Here is a 20,471-nt window from a genome sequence, read left to right on the forward strand (position 1 = left end):
CTGAACTCTGGGCTTCATGACTGAGCATCGAATGCTCTTATCCACTGAGTCACCTCTCCAGCCCCGACTATGCTAAGGAGCTTGAATTTGCTGGTCTCCGGAGTCTTCGCAGGTCCTTGAAGAGACTATTCCAGGCTTCCTGATGTCTGTTGTCTGAGGGCTTCTCACCATCCCTCAGCATTCCTTCAATGGCTCTGCATCACAGCCAACCCAGGATAAAGAGCCATCGGCATGGTTGGTATGTGCGGCCTGTCCTTCTTCTTCAGGCAGGAGAGCTATCTGTCAAGCTGGACCCTTACATCCGCACTCAGAGGAGAGACTGGGATGGAGAATCCGCCGAAACACAAATCTGGCCCTTGATCAAATACGTGGAAGTGATTCTTCCCAAATCTGCACTGATCCCAGAAGGGGTAGTCCTGGTGGACATTCCAGGCACAGGCGACTTCAACAGCAAGAGGGATGAGATGTGGAAAAAGGTGATTCTGTCTCACGGGGCTTCTCCTTCTTGCCTCTGCTCCCCGGCCCCTTCAGAGAAACAAGTTGGGATTTTGTGCGCTTGCTGACATTAAATTCTTACACTTTTCTGTGTTCTGGTGATGAACAGGGCAGGGGCTGTACGTGGATGGCCACAGAAACTGGGGAAGAAAGGATTGCAGGGTGTGTGTGTAGCTGGGACAAGAGTGTATGATGTGTGAGGAGGACAGCAACAGAGAGGCCTAAAGGGAAGCAGAGGAGAGGGACAAGGCGGCCATGAGCACAAAGGAGGCTGTGCCTCAGTTACTTTTCTGGTGCTGTAATAGAGTGTCCCAGCCAAAAGCAGCTTAGGGGAGAAAGGCCTTGTTTTGTTGGCTACGGTTCCAGAGGGGATACAGTCCACAATGATGGAGAAAGCATGGTGGCAGGGACATGGGGCCTGTGTGACAGTCAGGAAGCAGATCGACCACATTTCCTCCTCACACAGGAAAGACAGACAGACATATGGATATGTGAGACCAGAGAGAGATAAGAGAGAGACACCAATGAGACCAGAAAGTGGGGCTGAGCTATCGGAAAGGTCCTATAACTTCTCCCAAACAGCGCCACCTGCTGGGAACCAAGTGTTCGAGCACATGAGCCTGTGGGAGGCATTTCCCATCCAAACCATAGCAGAGGCCAAGGCGGCGGCAAGGCACAGAAGTCAGTCACTGAAGAACCAAGAGTCTGCATCTGTATGGGCAAAGTGGGGAAGGATGATGCTCCCTGGGGACAGAGGGAAGGTCATGGGGTGTGTGGAGGAGGGAAAAGGTAGAAAGGAAGCCTGGAGCTGTCTGCATTGGTCCTGCTGCCGAGTTTAGCTTTCTGAGGAACAGGAAGGAAAAGGAAAACCAGGCCATTGTCTAAAGAAAGAGAAGGCGTGGTGGGAACGCAGGACCCCAGCTAGATGGGGACAGGGATGGATGAGCATCATCATCATCTACTGTTAGTAGCGGAGCAACTATTACGAAGAACTCTTCAGCTCTGCCGGTGTATACTAAGTGAATGGAGAGCCGGACTCTGCAGCCGAAGCTGCTCGAAAGTTCAGAGAAACAAAGTAACTTGTCCAAGGCCAGCTAGTGACAGGAATTCAGTGATAATCAGGTTTCTTAACTGACCCACGGGACTCTATCCTCCCCCACCCCGTCCTTTTTATCTGTCCTTTGGGACCAGGTAGTCGTGTCCTTTGTTGTGGTCAGTGGCTCGGGACTGGTCATGTGAGCTTTGGTTTCTCCCAGGCCTTAGCCTTGAAACCTTGGCCGGCTAGTTTCAGGCCAAGCAGAGAGAAAGCTGAAGAGGGACTAGCTCTTCCTCCAGGTGGGACTTGGCTGCAGCTAGTTTGGATAGACCAGGCAGCTTATCAAAGCCAGTAGATGTGGCCTGGATCATGCTCTGAGGAGGCTGGCTAGAGGGGCGGGCTGGTTCCCGGAGTGTTCTGCCTGGCCTTGCTCCCCTGCATTCCTGAGGTTTTTTTTTTGGACAGCCTCTCACAGGAAGAAACTAAAGGCACCCTCTTCCCAGCAAGAGCAGACTATAAGGACAAGGCTCATTGCCACCAACTCTGCCGTCCCCACAAAGGTGACGGTAAATTTAGATGTCCTTGCTCTTCCACCTAGATGTCCTTGTGGGATGTCGGGCATTGTCACCTAGCCCTCGGATGCTCATTTTCCTCTTTGGGAGGGATGAGGATGGGATTGGCAGCATGCCACCCCATCCCTTCCCTGAGATCTGGTTGGGTTTGTTTTAATTTTTTTTTCTGTGTCCACAACTGGAATGACACCAGATCCTGATCGTTAGGAGCTTAGCGTGGGGCCCGACATTTGAGCACGGCAACCTTGTAAGACTGCTGTCATTTCCCCTCTTAGTGCATGTTTGCTGAGCACCTGTAGCTTGCTCAGACACGGAGAAGAAAGGATGGAAGAGGCCCTGTCCTCAAGGGGCTCCCAGCCTATGGCCTACAGTCTTCCATACCAAAGAACACACAATATCCACAGTGGACACTGAAGGGTCCCAAGCATCTCCAAGTTGACTCTAGTTTGGGAACCAGGAGGGGAAGGCAGCAAGCATTTTTCTATCGGTGTCTAGATGGGGGTCCATTCCAAAGATGAGGGTCAGGGTCCAGATGTGTGTGGCTCAGGACCTGGTTTCTTCTCTTTAGAGGGCTTTGTCTAACTCACGGCACATATTCTTTAGACCATGATCCATGGAACCAAAGACTTGGGGTCAGAGAGAGGTGGGGAGGCAAAAGCAAATAGTGTCATCCGATCTCCCACTCCCAATGCAATCAGAGCAGTTCCATGTTTAAAATGAAGCACCCTGGACCCTTCAAAGGCATTTGCCATGAGCTAGAGTCTGAGGGGGGAAGATACTGGGGCTGCCTTTTCACACAAGGGATGCCTTAGAGCAGTGGGGACAGTGTACAGGGCCCACAGCAGGCAAGTTAGGAAACTGGTCTACCCACAAATTCTGCCATTCATCAGCTGTGTGGCCTTAGGGAAAACTGGTTTGAAACTCACTGTTATTAACTCAAGGTCTCTGGACCTTGTAACATTTGGGACCGGGTAATTCTTTGTTATAGGAAGGTCTCTTGGGCATTGTAAGGTTTTTAACCTGTAGATGTCAGCATCCCAAGTTGTAACAATCGAAAATATCTTCAAAGGCCTGGAGGGATGGTTCAGTGGCTAAGAGCACTTACTGCTGTGCTTGCAAAGGACCCGGTTCAGTTGTCAGGATCCATGTCATTGGGCTCACAAATGCTTGTAAGTCCAGCTCCAGAGCATCAGGCACTCTCTTCTTGTCTCTGTGGGCACACTCCCCCCCCCCACATACACACACACTCATGCAAATAAAAATACTATTTAAAAAATATCTTCAGATATTTCCAGGTACCCTGTGGGGTATAGAATCTCTACTAGTTAGTACAGTTTGCATGCATCAGAATAATGAAAATAATAGTTCTCAAGTCACACAGTCATACTTTTATGTGCAATGTACTATATTGAAAAACTGAGAATCAACTTGATTTCTGAGTCAGGTCAGCCTTTCACATATACAGAGATAAGACAGACAGTTCAGTGAGAATCATGTCACAGGACCATGCATAATTGTCACACAAAGATTTAAGAAAGCAGAGTTGTTGCTACTGATGTTATATTCATTGGCCTTTGAAATATGAATTACAGGGCATCTAGCTTCTTGCTGGTTGACCAAAGGTAGTTTTGAAGATCCCTCCTCTAGAGGGTGAGTCAGATGCCACATGCAACTGATGGGTCTGAGCCCAGAGCACTGATTTTTGGAATTCTATCAATCATTCTGCGGAAAGCTGGGAGTTCTGGTGGGTCAAGTGCTTGAGGTTCTGTGGATTCTAAGGTGCAAGGCACAGAGAACCCCTTCCCTCTAGGTAGCAGCACTGCCCTAACAGTCTGAGAAAAGCTGTGTGGTCGGGAGTTGAGGTGTGTAAGATGTCTAGGAGAGGTGGTCTGCTCATCTGTGGTAATCCAGTTCAGAGCCTTGAAAGACAAATGGAGGCCAAGCTAAGTGTGTAGCTAGTGCACACATGAGGGTCCACAAGCCACTTCCTTGGCTGGTGCAGAGAGTGGAGGGGCAGGAGTGGAGAAGGCAGAGTGAAAGATCCATCACTGAAATGCAGTCTCTCTAACTGAGATGCCATCCCTGTTCTGACCCTTGCTGTGGGCATGTCCTGCAGACCATTGATAAGTGTTCTGTGATCTGGGTGATCAGCGACGTAGAGCGAGTGTCTGGAGGAAAGGCCCATGAGGACCTTCTGAATGAGAGCATCAAAGCCTGCCAGCGTGGCTTCTGCAGGGACATCGCCCTGGTGGTCACCAAGACGGACAAACTCCACTTACGGGAATATCTCAGGTATGGTGCTGAGCTTGCAAGGCTGTGGGTCATCTAGCCCTGGACTTTCTTTCCTGGGTCCTGGCTATGAAAATGACAATATAACTTCATCTTAGGTTTCACCAAGTAACTGTTGATGAGAGAGAAGTCTATGTGACTTGTTGAGATGTCAAGATGCCTGGGTGGGTTGGCCCAAGAGTCTGAGCTATGTGACACTCTTAGAGCGCTTGTTCTGTGCTCAGCCACTGTTCTCTATGAAACTCTGAGGTGCCACTCATATGCACAATATGGTAAGAGTGCATCCTGTCCCCAGGGACGTGGAAATGTAGGTTTCCTGCCACCAGGAGGAACACACCATATCAAGCCTGGTATAACTTTCAAGTGTCAGGTTTTACTTCAGTCTTATATACTTAAGATTTTTTTAACTCAAAACTTGGGAATTTGGCCCAAAGGTTTTAGAATACCAATCTAATGACTAAGAATGAAAGGTGTGTATTAGAGATCATGAGTTCGAGAACTTGGTGGAAATTAATAGGTGTTTTTGTTTCCATGTGACTCTGTCTCCCAATAACTAGGGAGAGGTGGGACTTGCCTTCCATATTGGGATACCTTTGAGAGTGAAAAATAAACCAGCAGAGCAAATACAAACAGACTGTGCCGATCACACAGCATGAGGTCACAAGATACAATGTCAATGTCATTGGGTCATCGGCGATTCTCTGCCGTCTCTGAAGCTTCTCACCTATCCCCTCCGCATCTCTCCCAGGCTCACCAAAACTCAAGCCTGACTGTTTCCTCCAGAACTTCTTTTTCTCTAACGGTCTAGGTCAGAATTCTAGCTTCATTCCTCATCCCTACCCTTTGTCCTGCCCCGCTCTCTGCCATAGCTGAAGCTTGCCTTCTCCAGTGCCAACACTGGAACGGGGCATCATTCAATCCACCAGGCACTGAGGACTGCCCCATTTCGGAGACCACTGTCTAAAGGAGGGTTAAGCTGGAGAGGGACAAGTGCATGGGGACTCAGACTGAGAGGGCCACCCTCTGCCTGAACCAGGGAATGAGTTTACAGGCATTGCTTACCATTGAGAAACAAAGGCCCTCTTTCCAAGATACTGGAAGAGGATCAGGAGGGGAGGTGGAGGGGGGGGTGAGTCAAAAAGAGCTTATACAAAGGGCAGGGGCATGTCTGTCTGTCTGTCTGTGCTGCTTTCAGGCAAAGCTAGAAATTTGTAAGGACACAAAAAAAGTAAGTTTAGTCATTGTGACATTTTTTTTTTCTTATTTCATTTCAGGGAAAGAAAAATGGGAAATGTAAGTATGGACCAGTCATTTAAAAACAGACTTATTTTTGTTATTAATTATGTATACCTGTGCGTGCGCATGTGCTGTGTAAGTGCAGAAGCCTGTGGAGGCTGGAAGAGGGCGTCATATCCCTGGAGCTGAATTACAGGCAGTTGTGGTCCACAGAAGTAGATGCTGGGAACCACACTCAGGTCATCTAAAAGAGCAATGGGTGCTCTCCACCACGGAGCCATCTCTTCAGCATCTGGACCAGTAATTTTGTTGTTATTGTTTGGGTTTTTATTGAGACAGGGTTTCTCTGTATAACAGTCCTGGCTGTCCTGGGACTCACAGAGATCCTCCTACCTCTGCCTCCCAAGTGCTGGGATTAAAGGCGTGCGCCACCCCCCAGCCTCAGCCTGGACCAGTAATTTTTAAATAATGCCTTTTTGTGATCGGTAGGACATTATCCTAGCATGTGAGTACTTGAGTTTCTGGGCCAAATGAAGGCAGCTAAAATAACATGCACTGACCACCTCACCACCGCTGATAACCCTAGCCTCTGGCTGCTGTGTTTTCTCTCCTAATCCAGCAAGCTATTCAGAGTCAAAGAGAGGCTGTTTTGCAGAGAAATGAAATAATCAAACTACAAAGGAGTAGAATTCTCAAGGAGAAGTTGAAGGTGAGTTTGCGGTTTTGCTCTGTGTTTTTCTGCTTCTCCGTCCCCAGATACCGAGAAACAGATGTGCACTTGGTCTCCAGCTGGACCAGTCATTGGTTTTCAATCCCACCATTTCTGCACCAACTTTACCCCAGCACATCTTGTAGGCAGGACAAATTGTAGGTCAAAAAGGTTTGTGGCTGGGTTGGCGTCCCAGTTCCTTCATTGGAAAGTCTACTGGTTTCAGGAGATGGCCTGTTCAGGCTCTGTATCCCCTATTGCTTGGAGTGTTAGCTAGGGTCACCCTCTTAGATGCCTGGGAGTTTCCATTGCTCTGGGTTTCTAGCTCATCCCAGAGATGCCTCCAGATTCCAGTTGTCTTTCCCAGTACTCTCTCCCTCTATCCTCCACACGTCTAATCCCTCCTATTCCCATCCCTCTTAAAGCCCCTCCCCCACCCACTGGCAATGTTCATTCTATTTCCCATTCACAGTGTGATTCATGAATCCCCCTTCCCTTCACCCCTCCTTGTTACTTAGCTTCTCTAAGTCTTTGGATTGTAGCATGGTTCTCTTTTACTTTATGGCTAATATCCATTTATGAGTGAGTACCATGTTTGTCTTTCTAGGTCTGGGTTACCTCACTTAGGATGATCTTTTCTAGTTCCATCCATTTGCCTGCAAATTTCCTGATGTCATTGTTTGTAACAGCCGAGTAATGCTCCATTACGTATATGTACCACGTTTTCTTTATCCATTCTTCAGTTGATGGGCATCTAGGTTGTTTGCAGTTTCTAGCTATTATGAATAAAGATACTATGAACATAGTTGAGCAAGTGTCCTTGTGGTATGATGGAGTGTCCTTTGGATCAATGCCCAGGAGTGATATAGCTGGGTTTTGAGCTAAATTGTTTCCTAATTTTCTGAGAAACCACCATATTGATTTCCACAGTGACTGTACAAGTTTGCACTCCCACTAGCAATGGAGGAGTGTTCCCCTTGCTCCACATCCTCTCCAGGATCTTAGCCATTTTTTGATCTTAGTCATTCTGACAGTTGTAAGATGGAATCTCAGAGTTGTTTTGATTTGAATATCCCTGATGCCTAAGGATGTTGAACATTTCTTCAAGTACTTCTTGTTCATTTGAGAGTTCTCTGTCAAGAAGTCTGTTTAGATCTGTACCCCATTTTTAATTGGATTACTTGGTATTTTGATGTCTGGTTTCTTGAGTTCTTTATATATTTTGGAGATCAGCTGTCTGTCAGACATAGGATTGATGAAGATCTTTTCTTATTTTGTAGGCTGCCACTTTGTTCTGTTGATGTGCCTTACAGAAGCTTTTCAGTTTCATGAGGTCCCATTTTTAATTGCTGATCTTAGTGCCTTTGTGATTGGTGTTCCATTTAGGATGTTGTCTTCTATGTCAATGTGGTCAAGGCTATTCCTCACTTTCTCTTCTATCAGGTTCAGTGTATCTGGTTTTATGTTGGGTTCTTTGATTTACTTGGACTTGAATTTCATACAGGGTGATAGACACAGATCTATTTACATTCCTCTACATCTCACCATCCAGTTAGACCAGCACCATTTTTTGAAGATGCTTTCTTTTTTCCATTGTATAGTTTTGGCTTCTTTGTCAAAAATCAAGTGTCCATAGGTGTGTGGATTTACTTCTGAGTCTTCAATTCTATTTCATTGATTGATGTGTCTGTTTTTATGACAATACCATGTAGTTATAGCTCTGTAGTTCAGCTTGAAATCAGGGATGGTGATACCTCCAAAAATTCTTTTATTCTACAGGATTGTTTTAGCTATCCTGTTGATTTTTTTTTCATATGAAGTTGAATATTGTTCTTTCAAGGTCTATAAAGAATTGTTATGGAGTTTTGATGGGGATTGCATTGAATCTGTACATTGCTTTTGGTAAGATGACCATTTTTACTATGCTAATTCTACTGATCCATGAGCATGGGGGATGTTTCCATCTTCTGATATCTTTTCTGATTTCTTTCTTCAAAGACTTGAAGTTCTTGCCATTCAGGTCTTTCACTTGCTTGGTTAGAGTTACACCAAGATCTTTTATGTTATTTGTGGCTATTATGAAGAGTGTTGTTTCCCTGATTTCTTTCACGGACTGTTTATTGTTTGTATATAGGAGGGCTACTGTTTTTTTTTTTAAAGTTAATTTTGTATTTAGCCATTCTGATGAAGGTATTTATCAGCTGTAGGAGTTCCCTGGTAGAACTTTTGGGGTCACTTATGTATGCTACTGTATCATCTGCAATTAGTGATACTTTGACGTCTTCCTTTCCAATTTGTATCCCCTTGGTCTCCTTTAGTTGTCTTACTGCTCTAGCTAGAACTTCAAGTACTATATTGAATAGAGATGGAGAGAGGAGACAGCCTTGTTTTGCTCCTGATTTTAGTGGAATCCCTTTAAGTTTCTCTCCATTTAATTTGATGTTGGCTATCTGCTTGCTCTATATTGCTTTTATTATGTTTAGTTATGTTCCCTGTATTCCTGATCTCTCCAAGACCTTTATCATGAAGGGGTGCTAGATTTGTCAAAGGCTTTTTCAGCATCTAATGAGATGATCATACGTTTTTTTTTTTCTTTCAGTTTGTTTATATGGTGAATTATTACATTGACAGATTTTCATATGTTGAACCATCCCTGCATCTCTGGGATGAAATGCACTTGATCATGGTGGATGATCTTTTTGATGTGTTCTTGCAATTTGTTTGCGAGTATTTTATTACATACATATTCTTACATCTATGTTCATGAGGGAAATTAGTCTGTTGTTCTCTTTCTTTGTGGAATCTTTGTGCGGTTTGGATATCAGGGTGACTGTGGCCTCATAAAATGAATTTGGCAACATTCCTTCTGTTTCTATTTTGTGGAGTAATTTGAGGAGTATTGGTATTAGCTCTTCTTTGAAGATCTGGTAGAATTTTGCTCTAAAACCATCTGGCCCTGGGCTTTTCCGTTGTTGTTGTTGGGAGACTTAATGACTGCTTCTATTTCCTTGGGGGTTATGGGTCTATTTAAACTGTTTATCTGATCTTGATTTAACTTTGGTACATGGTATCTATTGAGAAAATTGTCCATTTCTTTTAGATTTTCCAAGTTTGTGGAGTACAGGTTTCTGAAGTATAACCTAATGATCCTCTGGATTTCCTCAGTGTCTGTTGTTATGTCCTCCTTTGTTTCTAATTTTGTTAATTTGGAAATTCTCTCTCTGCCTTTTAGTTAGTTTGGATATAATGGTTTATCTATCTTGTTGATTTTCTCAAAGAACCAATTCTTTGTCTCATTGATTCTTTGTATTGTTCTCATTTCTATTTTATTGATTCAGCCCTGAGTTTGATTATTTCCTGCCATCTACTCCTCTTGGGTGTGTCTGCTTCTTTTTGTTCTAGAGCTTTCAGGTGTACTGTTAAGTCACTGGTATGAGAGTTCTCTAGTTTCTTTCTTTCTTTCTCTCTTTCTTTCTCTCTCTCTTTCTTTCTTTCTTTCTTTCTTTCTTTCTTTCTTTCTTTCTTTCTTTCTTTCTTTCTTTCTTTTTCTTCCTTCCTTCCTTCCTTCCTTCCTTCCTTCCTTCCTTCCTTCCTTCCTTTCTTTTTCTTTCTTTAAAAGATTTATTTATTATGTATACAGCATGTATGACTGCAGGCCAGAAGAGGGCACCGGATCTCATTACAGATGGTTGTGAGCCACCATGTGGTTGCTGGGAATTGAACTCAGGGCCTCTGGAAGAACAGTCAGTGCTCTTAACCTGAGCCATCTCTCCAGCCCCCAAGAGTTCTCTAATTTTTTTATGCAGGCACTTAGTGCTGTGAATTTTCCTCTTAGCACTGCTCTTAATTAGAGCAGTACCAGTAAAATACTTATAAATCAACTTTAAGAACACATCAAAAAAGCCATCCACCAAGACTAAGTTACTTCATCCCAGAGATGCAGGCATGGTTCACATTTGTAAATCAGTATTTTAAGTCACCACCTCAGAGACTTCAGAACAGAAACCACATGATCCCACTAGATGCAGAAAAGGTCTTTAAAATCCAACATCTCCTAATGATAAAATCCCAGAGAATCTAGGGATATAGGTATAGATCTCAACATTAAAAATAAATTACTTCATATTGAAATGAGGATGATTATTCAGTAAGAAACTTTGGTGGATCTGGGATCTAGGAGGAGTTAGGAGTCGTGGGTAAATGTGATCAAAACATATTGTATGGCCGGGCCTGGTGGTGCAGGCCTTTGATCCCAGCACTCAGGAGGCAAAGGCAGATAGATGCAGATCTCTTTGAGTTCGAGGCCAGCCTAATCTACAAAGGGAGTTTCAGGACAGCTGGGGCTATTACTTTAGAGAAATCCTGTCTTGAAAACCAAACAAACCAACCCAACACACTGTATGAAATTGTCAAAGACTTTATGAAAAATTGTTTTAAAAGGAAACTAACTTTTAAAGGACATGAAGAAAGTTTTGTTTTTATAGGATATTTCTTTGCCTGGTCTTGTGCTGGGAAATGTTTAAAACACCAGCTGTTTAGAACAAAATGAAACAAAACAGTAGCGCCTCACCCTCCTGATTTGCACTGTGTGCTGTAAACACCCCCAACATTGCCAGGGTACCCGCCAGTGCCACTCAGACAGAGGTGGGAAGCCACATGACAAACCAGAGCTCAGAAGCGGGAATACGTTGGTTTCAGCTTACCTCTGCCAACAATGCATATTTTGGGGCTTTTAGTGTTTGGTTCTGGGACTTAGCCCAGGGCCTCACACGTGCTAAGCGCACACTGCACTGCTGAGCCCCACCCCCAGTCCCATATTACTTGGGAATATTTATTTTCCTAAGCAGGATCCTCCTCTGCACGCTTACATTTGAGTCCTTTTTCTCTGTGCATTTGCTGCTATCATTGGAATTTTAACTTCGTAGTTAAGAGAATATTGTTCAGACGTCCATCTCCTTGTGACCCTGCTAGGAGTGGACAGCTGGCAAAACTTACCATAGGAATGATATTGGCAGGGAGGTGACTCACTTGGTAAAGCCCTTACTGTGTAAGCAGCAGGACCTGGCTTTGGACCCCCAGCACCCTCATAAAAAGCTGAGTGTGGTCGTGAGTGCCTGAAATCCTGGTGCCAGAAGGAGCCCTGAGGCATGCTGGCAGCCATTGTCTCTGAATCTGTGAGCTTCCGGTTCAGTGAGAGACTGGGACTCAAGTAATAGTGATAGTAATTGGTAGTAATAGTTATCGTAATCATAACTGTAATAGTAATAACAACGTGGAAAGCAATTAAGGAAAATACTTAACATTGACCCCTGATCTCAACATGTAGGAGCACACAGTTACACACACAGTTACACACACACACACACACACACACACACACACACATTCACTCATGTCTGTTCCCCAAGCACTCTTACAGAACTGAAAGTCAATAAGCTGAGGTTGCCAGGGGCTCCTCTGGGGCTCTGGTGCTTCTTTCTCTACACTTGACCTCTTCTGCTCTCTACATGTCTCCTTTACTGCAGAGAAAACTGCCAGCTGACTCCAAGGTTCTGGAAGCCTCAGATCTGGTGTACACAGTCAGCGCTCATGAATACTGGCAACAGGCCTTCCTTACTGAGGAAGAAAGTGGTAATTTCTATTTTTTTTTTTACCTCAACCACTAACATTCGAAAGAATAAGCTTGGCATGCTAAGCACCCTGCTCTAGAATTTTCCATGCCACAGGAAAGTTTTATTCCCCGCTTACCACAGTTTCTATACCTACTAGCATGTATTATGTGCTGTGTGAATGTATTAGCATTCATTATGTGCTGTGTGTGTGTATAATAATTTTTTTCCCTCCTTGCATTGCTGTGTGTCTGAGACCAGAATTCTTCTCTCTTCCAAATTTTACCAGACTTAGTAAGAGTCAAGGCACTAGGTTGTCATTTCCCTAGTGTATGGCTTGTGATTCTTTAATTACCCAGCTGTGGGCATCAGACATAGTTCATGAATATGTATTGCATGTTTGTCTGTGAGGCGGGGAAAACAGAAGGCATGGCTCCTTTCTTTGCCTCATTTTGAGTCTAAATAAGGAGCCAATAATCATCCATGTGCAAAGATTAAAGGGAAAACCAGACTTAGATGGTGTTGGCCATGAGCACAAAGGAAGGCTAGAGAATCCTGAGGCCCATGGGTACCCAAGCGCTCGTGGTGGCTAAACAAGGGTTCAAGTTGGGTCTCAGTCTGAGCCTTTGGGGTGGTGTCCACACAGGTCTTAACAGATGTGTAAATAGGTGACTGAATGGTGGTTAAGGCGCAGAAGTGTGACATGTTCCCTTAGCCAGGGGAACTCCTTCATGAACTACCTCTATGGATTCTATTGTTATAAATGCCTGGTCTTTTCAATATTATTTATGCTGCTTGTGAATTCCAGAGATCCCCAAGTTAAGAGAATACGTCAGGAAAAGGCTCCTGGACAAGAAGAGGAGGCTGGTGACCAAGTACGTCACTGAAGCCTTTGGGCTGTTGCTCCTCACAGACACTTTCAACTCGGAGGAAAGCCTGCTGGTAAGGAAGACCCCTGAGCTGTCTTACACCCTGCCTGAGCAGATCTAAGTCAGGAAGACCCCTCGGCTGTCTTGTACTCCACCTTGGGAACGTGTCGTAATTAGCTCAGTTGTCAACCTGACACACCTGGGAAGAGGAAACCTCGGCGTCGAACTGCCTCCATCAGACTGGCCTGTTGGCATGTCTGGGGGAACATTTTCTTGATGTATGGGGTCCCAGCCTACTATAGGCATTGCCACCCCTAGATGTCTAGGTGGGCCTGGGCTGCATGGGAAACATAGCTGAGTGAGCCAGATGGAGCAAGCTAGTGCACAGCATTCCTCCAAGATCTCTGCTGTAGTTCCTGCCTTGGCTCCCCTCCATTGCCATGGACGGTAACCTTTACATAAATAAACCCTTGCCTCCCCTCTCGGGTCATAGTGCTTCTCACAGCAGAAGACGGCGACCTGGAACAGCAGGGCCTCCCTTTCGCCATACCAGGAAATGAACTTAGGATACTCTCTTCTTTTCCTGTCAAAGGAAGATGTAGAGCCTTTAGAGTCTAAGAGGAGAAAATGAGGACGAAAGGATAAAATAATCATACCATTGGGGTATAAGAGAACGGAAGACTACTTTACCCGGACAGGTGTATTGAAAGGAACATGTCACAATCCTTAGAGACTTGGCACTTCTCCTGAGATTTTAAACAAGACGGGATGTATTTAAATGATGGCTGGGCGACTTGGCTTGTAGACAGTCTATCCTTTATTGACTTGGAGACTTGCAGTCTAATCAACGGCTCATCTCTCCGTGGATTCCCTTTGTGTCCTGGTTACGCTGGGAGGCCCATGTCCCCAATGCCAGGAAAAGCAGGAGGGCTTCCGGAGGTTGGAGAGATCGTGAGGATGCAAAGGCAGATAGGAACTCTTGATTCACATCAGATGAAGGCTGCTAGGCGGGCACCCGGGCACACCCAGGCACACTGGTCACGTAAAGGCCGGCACAGGCCCATGTGTAGACTGGCTCACAGACCACATGGAGGCAGCTGAGAGACAAACACAGGCTGACAAAGGCAGAGGCTTGGGGCTCTGACCTCAAGGTCAGAGTCATGCAGAGACACAGGAAAGAAGAGCTCTGTCCCCAAATAGTTATAGAACAGATTGTATACCTTTTGGCATCCTCAGATATTCAGGCATCAGCCATTTTCGTGCCGACTCTTAGCCCCCCGGATGTCCACGCTTTAGCTGACTCATACAGGATAGCCATATCAGTGTCGTGGGGTATAAACCTTAACTGGCCCTTAGGGGCTTCTTTCCCCAACTTGCTTTCAGAATCCCAGTCTGTATTAATTACCTTCCTTGTCGCTGTTACAGAATACATAGCAGGAAAAACAACAACCAAAAAACCCCCTAAAAAACGAAACTGAAGGTGGGAAGATCTCTTCTGGCTGGCAGTTCAAGGGCCACCGTCTGCCATGGTGGGGGGCCACCTGCAGCTCAGCTTGTTCAAATTTTGGCGGCCAAACAGGTGACAGGGACCTCTGAGTAGTAGGGAGGCTGCCCTATGACCCTTAAGGTCCACCTCTGCAGACCTAGGGCCCTGTGTGTTTCTGCTAGGCCCCATGTCCAAAGGGTTCCATGGCCTTCCTAAACAAACACACGAGCCTGGCGGGGACATGCCTCATTGGAATGTAACAGGAAGTGCAGTGATACCGTGAAAGACAGGAGACTAGAGAGGGGATGTTTAGCAAAAGTTCAGACATTTATCTTCACAGTCTGGGAGTGCAGACCTTTGGAACGTCCAGTTAAAAATTATGTGTTTTGTTACAGAAATGGACAGGTTTCTCTTTGATAGATGACCCCCCGACTTGGAGACCTAGGGAGCAAAATCAGCCCCTCCACTCAATCACTAACTGTGTTGTTTCTTCCTAAGAGACTGAGTGTTCAGACATCAACCAGACTGTATGTGAAAACAGAACCCAGACTCACACCCTACTGTAAGGTGGCCAGCAAACCGGCCCCCTACACTCTGTACCAGTCAGGAAGCCAACCATCTGTCTCCGGGTCTGAAGACTCACCAGAGATCAGATGGCTATCTCTAGTCACAAGCCAGGAAGTTGGACAACTTCTGAGACCAACAGCTCCAACTGGCCAGGGCATGATGATTAGTTTCCCTAACCTTTAACCAGGCAGAGAAAGCCAATGATGAATCCTTAACTAACCACATGGGGTCTTCTCCCCCAAACTGAATCGATAGGAGTTCTGAGCACACAGCCTTTTCTTGTCTCAACGACCTGTTGTCTGTTTCCACTCTTGGGTTTGCCCATCAGATCAACTAGTCTGGGAAAGGGAGGGGCTAAGTAGGCTCTTGGAAGAGGTCCTGGGGCTGGTCCTGGCCTGGGGAAAGGAAGGCTGGGTGAGCCTGACAGGTGGCAAGAATAGGCAGAGACAGGGGACCTGACCTCAGTGTGAAAATAAGCAGAACCGCAAGTTGGCTCAAGGCCTGCTTTGAGAGACTGTAAAAGGGGGGGATCGAACACAGCTGTTTGTTTATCTCACTTCTTAGGCTTTGTTTTGGTTTAGCTGCATGAGACAAAACAAAACAAAACTCCTGGCATCTGAGCGTTTTTTTTTTTCTTCTTTCTTTTCTTTTCTTTCCCTTTTCTGACTTGACTATTGTCCTCTGAAATGGCTGGGGTTGGGTTTGACCTTCCAATTCCCTGAAAAAATTCTGCGGGGTGAAATCTGCCTTTTTGCCCAACACAAGATTGCTTTTGGAAGTGCCAATGGAAAATAAATCCAACGCGGTGCCGTGTGTGGGCGGCTTGTTTTACACACACAAGGACAGGGTATTTTGGGACCAAACCCGGAAGTGCCTGTCCCTGTTTGCTGTCCTTTGCTTACTCAGAGGTGCAGCCTCTGGGGGCTCATCCTTGCCTCCAAACCTAAGCCACACAAGACACAGGGGACAGAGGCTGATGAGAATGTCACTGAGGGAGGTCTCAGGGAACTGCAGCAGCTTTCCTGAAAATTCCTTGGCCTCCAATATTGGCCTTAATTCTTTGATGGAAAGTTGGAAGACAAGAGTTCTGTCAGTGCCCGTGGATTCCTGAAAAAGAAAGAATTCAACCCTACAATGCGTGTATGCTTCATCACTGTTTTCAAGACTGTGTTTCTAACCAAAAGTTTAGATTTGGGGGTGGTTAGTGATTTTAAGTGAAGTAATTATTTGTAGGATCAATAAGAAGCTGGTCATGACATTTCGATGTCAAATGAGCCCTGGACTTGTTCATACAAAGTCCCGGCTTCCCCTCTTCTGGTTCTTTATATCTAGTACTTTGCAACAGGGAATTGTTCCGAGAAGTGAGTCATTACCAACCTTATCATCATGTCGGCCTCACAGTGGGTCTTTTCATGCAGATGGATAGCCTCCCACACACCTAGGCCCTGTCTTATCACCCTGTCAGGAGGGCACTATCACTATGTAGTTCATTGTTGCAGATCACATTGTCATACAATGCATGCCTGAGTGTGTTGTTTGCTTCAATCAGCAGCCTTCTTCTGTGAAAACTAGATCCTGCCTTTACTTCTATGATCTTAGAGCTTAGATCTTGCTCTTCACAGTTTGGCTGAAGGTCCAGATCCATTGCTTTTTTTATTTTTACTCTTTTGGCTCTTTTGGGGCCTGCCACCCAGTTCCCAAATAAATCACAGTCGTATTATGACGTACGAATGCCCAGCCTTAGCTTGGCTTCTTTCTTGCCAGCTTCTCTTAAATTATCCCATCTACCTTTTGCCTCTGGACTTTTACCCTTTTCTATTTCTGAATATCTTTCTTTACTTCTTACTCTGTGACTGGCTGTGTAGCTGGGTGGCTGGCCCCTGGTGTCTTCTCTCTTCTTTTCTTGTTCCTAGATCTCCTTCTTCCTCTTATTTATTCTCTCTGCCTACCAGCCCTGTCTATCCTTTCTCCTGCCTTGCTATTGGCCGTTCAGCTCTTTATTAGACTAATCAGGTGTTTTGGACAGTCAAAGTATCACAGCTTCACAGAGTTAAACAAATGCAACATAAAAGAATGCAACACATCTTTGCATTATTAAACAAATGTTCTACAGCATAAACAAATGTAACACATCTTCAACTAATATTCCACAACACAGTTCACTTAGAGGCTGACTAGGAACATGGAATCTTTGGCCTTCAGATTTTAAAATTGAAGGCACATTGAAGTCTGAGAAACACTACCTCAAAAACTGCTTTGTGTAAAGCCAAAGACCATTAAATGCTTGTCAATTCAGATGTCGTTAAGAAAACTCTTTACATTTTATATTAGTATTTATTAGTCATACATGCTAATGAGTCTCATGACATTTCATACATGCATATAATGCATTTTGATCATATTAACCTCCAATATTCTACTCCTGCTGGTTCCCAAATTTTGTTTTCATAATCATTGAATTGTCATTTGGTAAAAAGAAGAAAGATTCCTGCAATATGAAGAGAAACCAGAGTACAGACAGTTATTCAGACAGTTACTCCCCTAAATAGCCTGCTGGATTTTACACCCCAAATAAGTTGCAACGTGAATTTTTGTTCTGTTTCCCATACTAAGAAACCCAGGGTTTTCTGTGCACCGAGGATGCTTTCTGGGGATAATAGGGATAAATCTACTCTGGGTGAACTGCAAGTTCAAGCTTGTGCTGGTGATGCATTTCCATGGGAACAGAGCTTAGGAACTCTGATGCTCCTTGTGACCTTGTCCCTAGACTGAACACCTGAACATGGGTGGCCTGCGGCGGTTTGTGGAGGAGAAGATGGAGCTGCTGGAGAAGGCGATTGAGCAGTGCTTTGCTCGCATGGAGCAGCCCCTGCAGGCAGGGGTCCAGGTGGCCAGAGCTTCCTACCGCCGTATCCTCAGGACATGCCTGGTGGTGAGTGGCCTTTTCCAGGGAACACCTGTGCTCTTCAGCAAGGTCACCTTGATCTCCAAATGCCTCTTACACTATCACCTCGCTTTCTAGAAAGAGCTAGAAGAAAGCAGGACATGGTTTGCTCATACCCATAATCTCAAAAACTCCAAATCAAGCAAGCAAGCAAGCAGACAACAGTAGAGATAAGGTACAAATTCCATGTAGGAAACCCTCTACATAGAAGGTTGTTCACTTGTGGCTTGTGGAGAAAGTTAAGGCTGCAGTTCTGCAGGATGAGAGCTAGGCTTCAGGGTTTGAGTTTCTTAGCTTGAGCGTCAGTTCCACTAAACATCTGGGCAAGGCACAAGCCATTCAGCATGTTAAGCCCATTTAGAGGTTTCTCAACCACCTCTTCCATAGGATGGGGATGCTAGGTGTCTGCCCTAAATATCTCCTGGCATTGATGCCATTATCAGTTATGTTAGAAGAGCACCCTGCTGGGTGTAAGTAGTTTTCTGTATCAGTCACTTGTGTGGGGTTTCTCAAAGATGGAGCTGTAAATGCGGGGTAGGATTCTGTATGTGAATCCAGAAGAGTCTGTTAAATCCAGAGAGTCTGTTAAAAGGGTATCAAGGATTTATTAAGATATAAAATGGGAGAAAATACACTCACGCATACAGAACAAAGTAAACAGTCACCGTGGTCCTCCATTCTGCCTGGGGGTGGATGGGACCAGCAGTCCCATCTCCGGCCACCACCAGAGAGAGCGCACGGCTTGACTCCCTCTCTTGGCTCTTAAGGGGTCATGGGTCATGTACGTAGACAGAAGGCCACGCCCTAGGATTCGTACCCCCAACGCCATTGGCAGAACAAATTCCCACAACAGAATTCTGAAAGACCAGAGGGTGAAAGAAGAGTTCTGTCATTTTGCTCAGGCAGCCGTGACAAGGTATCACAAGCACAGGGGGTGTCTCGAGGAACAGGCACAGCTCAGGAGGCTGGCAGGTCAGATGTAGGTAGTGTTTGCTGAGACATATTTCCCTGACTTGGAGACAGTGGCCTGCTCATGATTCTCTCTCTCTCTCTCTCTCTCTCTCTCTCTCTCTCTCTCTCTCTCTCTCTCTCTCTCTCTCTCTGTGTGTGTGTGTGTGTGTGTGTGTGTGTGTACATGCTGCATGACTAGTGCCTCTGTTATAAGGACTCTCATCCTATTGAACTTGGGCTCCACCTTTGAGACCTCACTTTTCCTTAACGACCTCCTTGAAGGTCCTACCTCTAAGCACAGTATTATCGGGTATTAGAAATCCAACACCTAGGCTTGGGAAGGGGTGTAATTCAGTCTATAATGCCCATTAACTTAAGGAGCGGTGGTGACCGATCCACACAGCAGGATGAGGTGGAAGACTCCAGTAATATGTTGTAGCTGTTTTTAAAATGACTTTGAAAGTTGGGACCTTGACAGTGAAAATGTGTGGCATGGCTGTGAGCCTCCTGTGTGGAGAGGAGTGACGTCTCCCACCTGTGGTGAAAAGCCAGCCAAACCCTTGGGAGTATGTCCTTCAGCCTCTTTCAGATGAATGTAACACCAATCATACCTGAGTAGCCTCAGGAAAAGCGCTGGGTTGGAAGTGAGAGCCAAAACCATCCATCCCCCAACCCTCCCTGTCAGAATCTGTGACAGATGGTGGGTATTTGCTCTCCTTTTAAGTCCTGGCTCACTACGTTCAGGGACTCTGTTTCCTAACAGTAGTTTCTCCTTCATGGTAGAATATGCCAGATCGTAAAAGGTCAATGAGTGAGTGGTGCTAGGGGATAAAGTCCTGCGGGAGAGGCAGCTCTTTGAGACAGCTTGCTTGAGAAAGGAAGGGTGGTCAGGCATCCTTAGACCTCACCCACGTCCACCCACCAGTGCTCCCTCTGTCGGCCCTGCAGTGACTTATTTCTCTGCCACTGTAAGCATGCTCATGGTGCACCCAGCATGAACAGTGTTCCTTTGTGGTCAGAAGTTGAGATGGACTTTTATATGCTATCACCGTCTCTTCTTTAACATGATGAAATAACCTAACAGTCTAAAACTAAGAGAGCGGTAAAGTGAATTATTCTGAACATGTATGTATGACTTCGTGCATCATTTTTTTTTCCCCATGGCTGTGAAGTCCCTTAATGGGAGAGGGGCTTGTTTGGGCTCCCGGTCTAGCGGGTCCAATCCACCATGGCAGGGAAGGCATGGAGCTAGGACATCTCTTTCGAAGATGGTGGTGGTGGGAACTTGCAGCAGGGCCTTTTCAATACCTTGATGGGTCAGGAACCAGAAGCAAATATCACTCTTGAGAACTGGCTCCAGTGACCCCCTTCTGTTAGTTAAGCCACATGTCCTAGAACATGTACCCGGATAACACCACCAGCTGGAGGCCAAGTGTTCGGAATGTTAGAAGTGGCAGAGACAGGGAAAGAGAGAGATTGTAATGTATAGTATCATATATTTTCCTATTGTGTAGCTAGTCTCTTAAAGTAAATCACTGTTTAAAACTTATGATGTCCTCTACCGAACTTTCAGAAAACACATTTTTATGTCCTTACTTGATTACTATCTAGATAAAATTGATTAATATTTCATACAGCTCTCAATATATAGTAATTATTTCTCCCTCTAATTTCTGGACTTATTAGCCTGGGGAAAATACTAGATACA

General features: G+C 45.3%; 1 protein-coding gene across 3 annotated transcripts in view; it reads left to right on the forward strand.

Moving 5' to 3' along the window:
• The window catches only part of Nuggc (nuclear GTPase, germinal center associated), a 52,661-nt gene that overhangs the window by 23,042 nt on the left and 9,148 nt on the right, over positions 1-20,471 (forward strand). For 2 of the 3 annotated variants that reach the window (XM_076545227.1, XM_006988778.3), the window contains 7 exons: positions 267-476; positions 4,220-4,395; positions 5,667-5,685; positions 6,248-6,337; positions 11,863-11,968; positions 12,755-12,888; positions 17,636-17,800. In XM_076545227.1, the coding sequence (XP_076401342.1) occupies positions 267-476; positions 4,220-4,395; positions 5,667-5,685; positions 6,248-6,337; positions 11,863-11,968; positions 12,755-12,888; positions 17,636-17,800 (900 nt within the window). The remainder of the gene's footprint in view (positions 1-266; positions 477-4,219; positions 4,396-5,666; positions 5,686-6,247; positions 6,338-11,862; positions 11,969-12,754; positions 12,889-17,635; positions 17,801-20,471) is intronic. The other variant, XM_076545229.1, reaches the window with a different exon arrangement.

The sequence above is a fragment of the Peromyscus maniculatus genome, chromosome 9, assembly GCF_049852395.1.
Source record: "Peromyscus maniculatus bairdii isolate BWxNUB_F1_BW_parent chromosome 9, HU_Pman_BW_mat_3.1, whole genome shotgun sequence".
In the NCBI taxonomy this organism is placed as follows: Eukaryota; Metazoa; Chordata; class Mammalia; order Rodentia; family Cricetidae; genus Peromyscus; species Peromyscus maniculatus.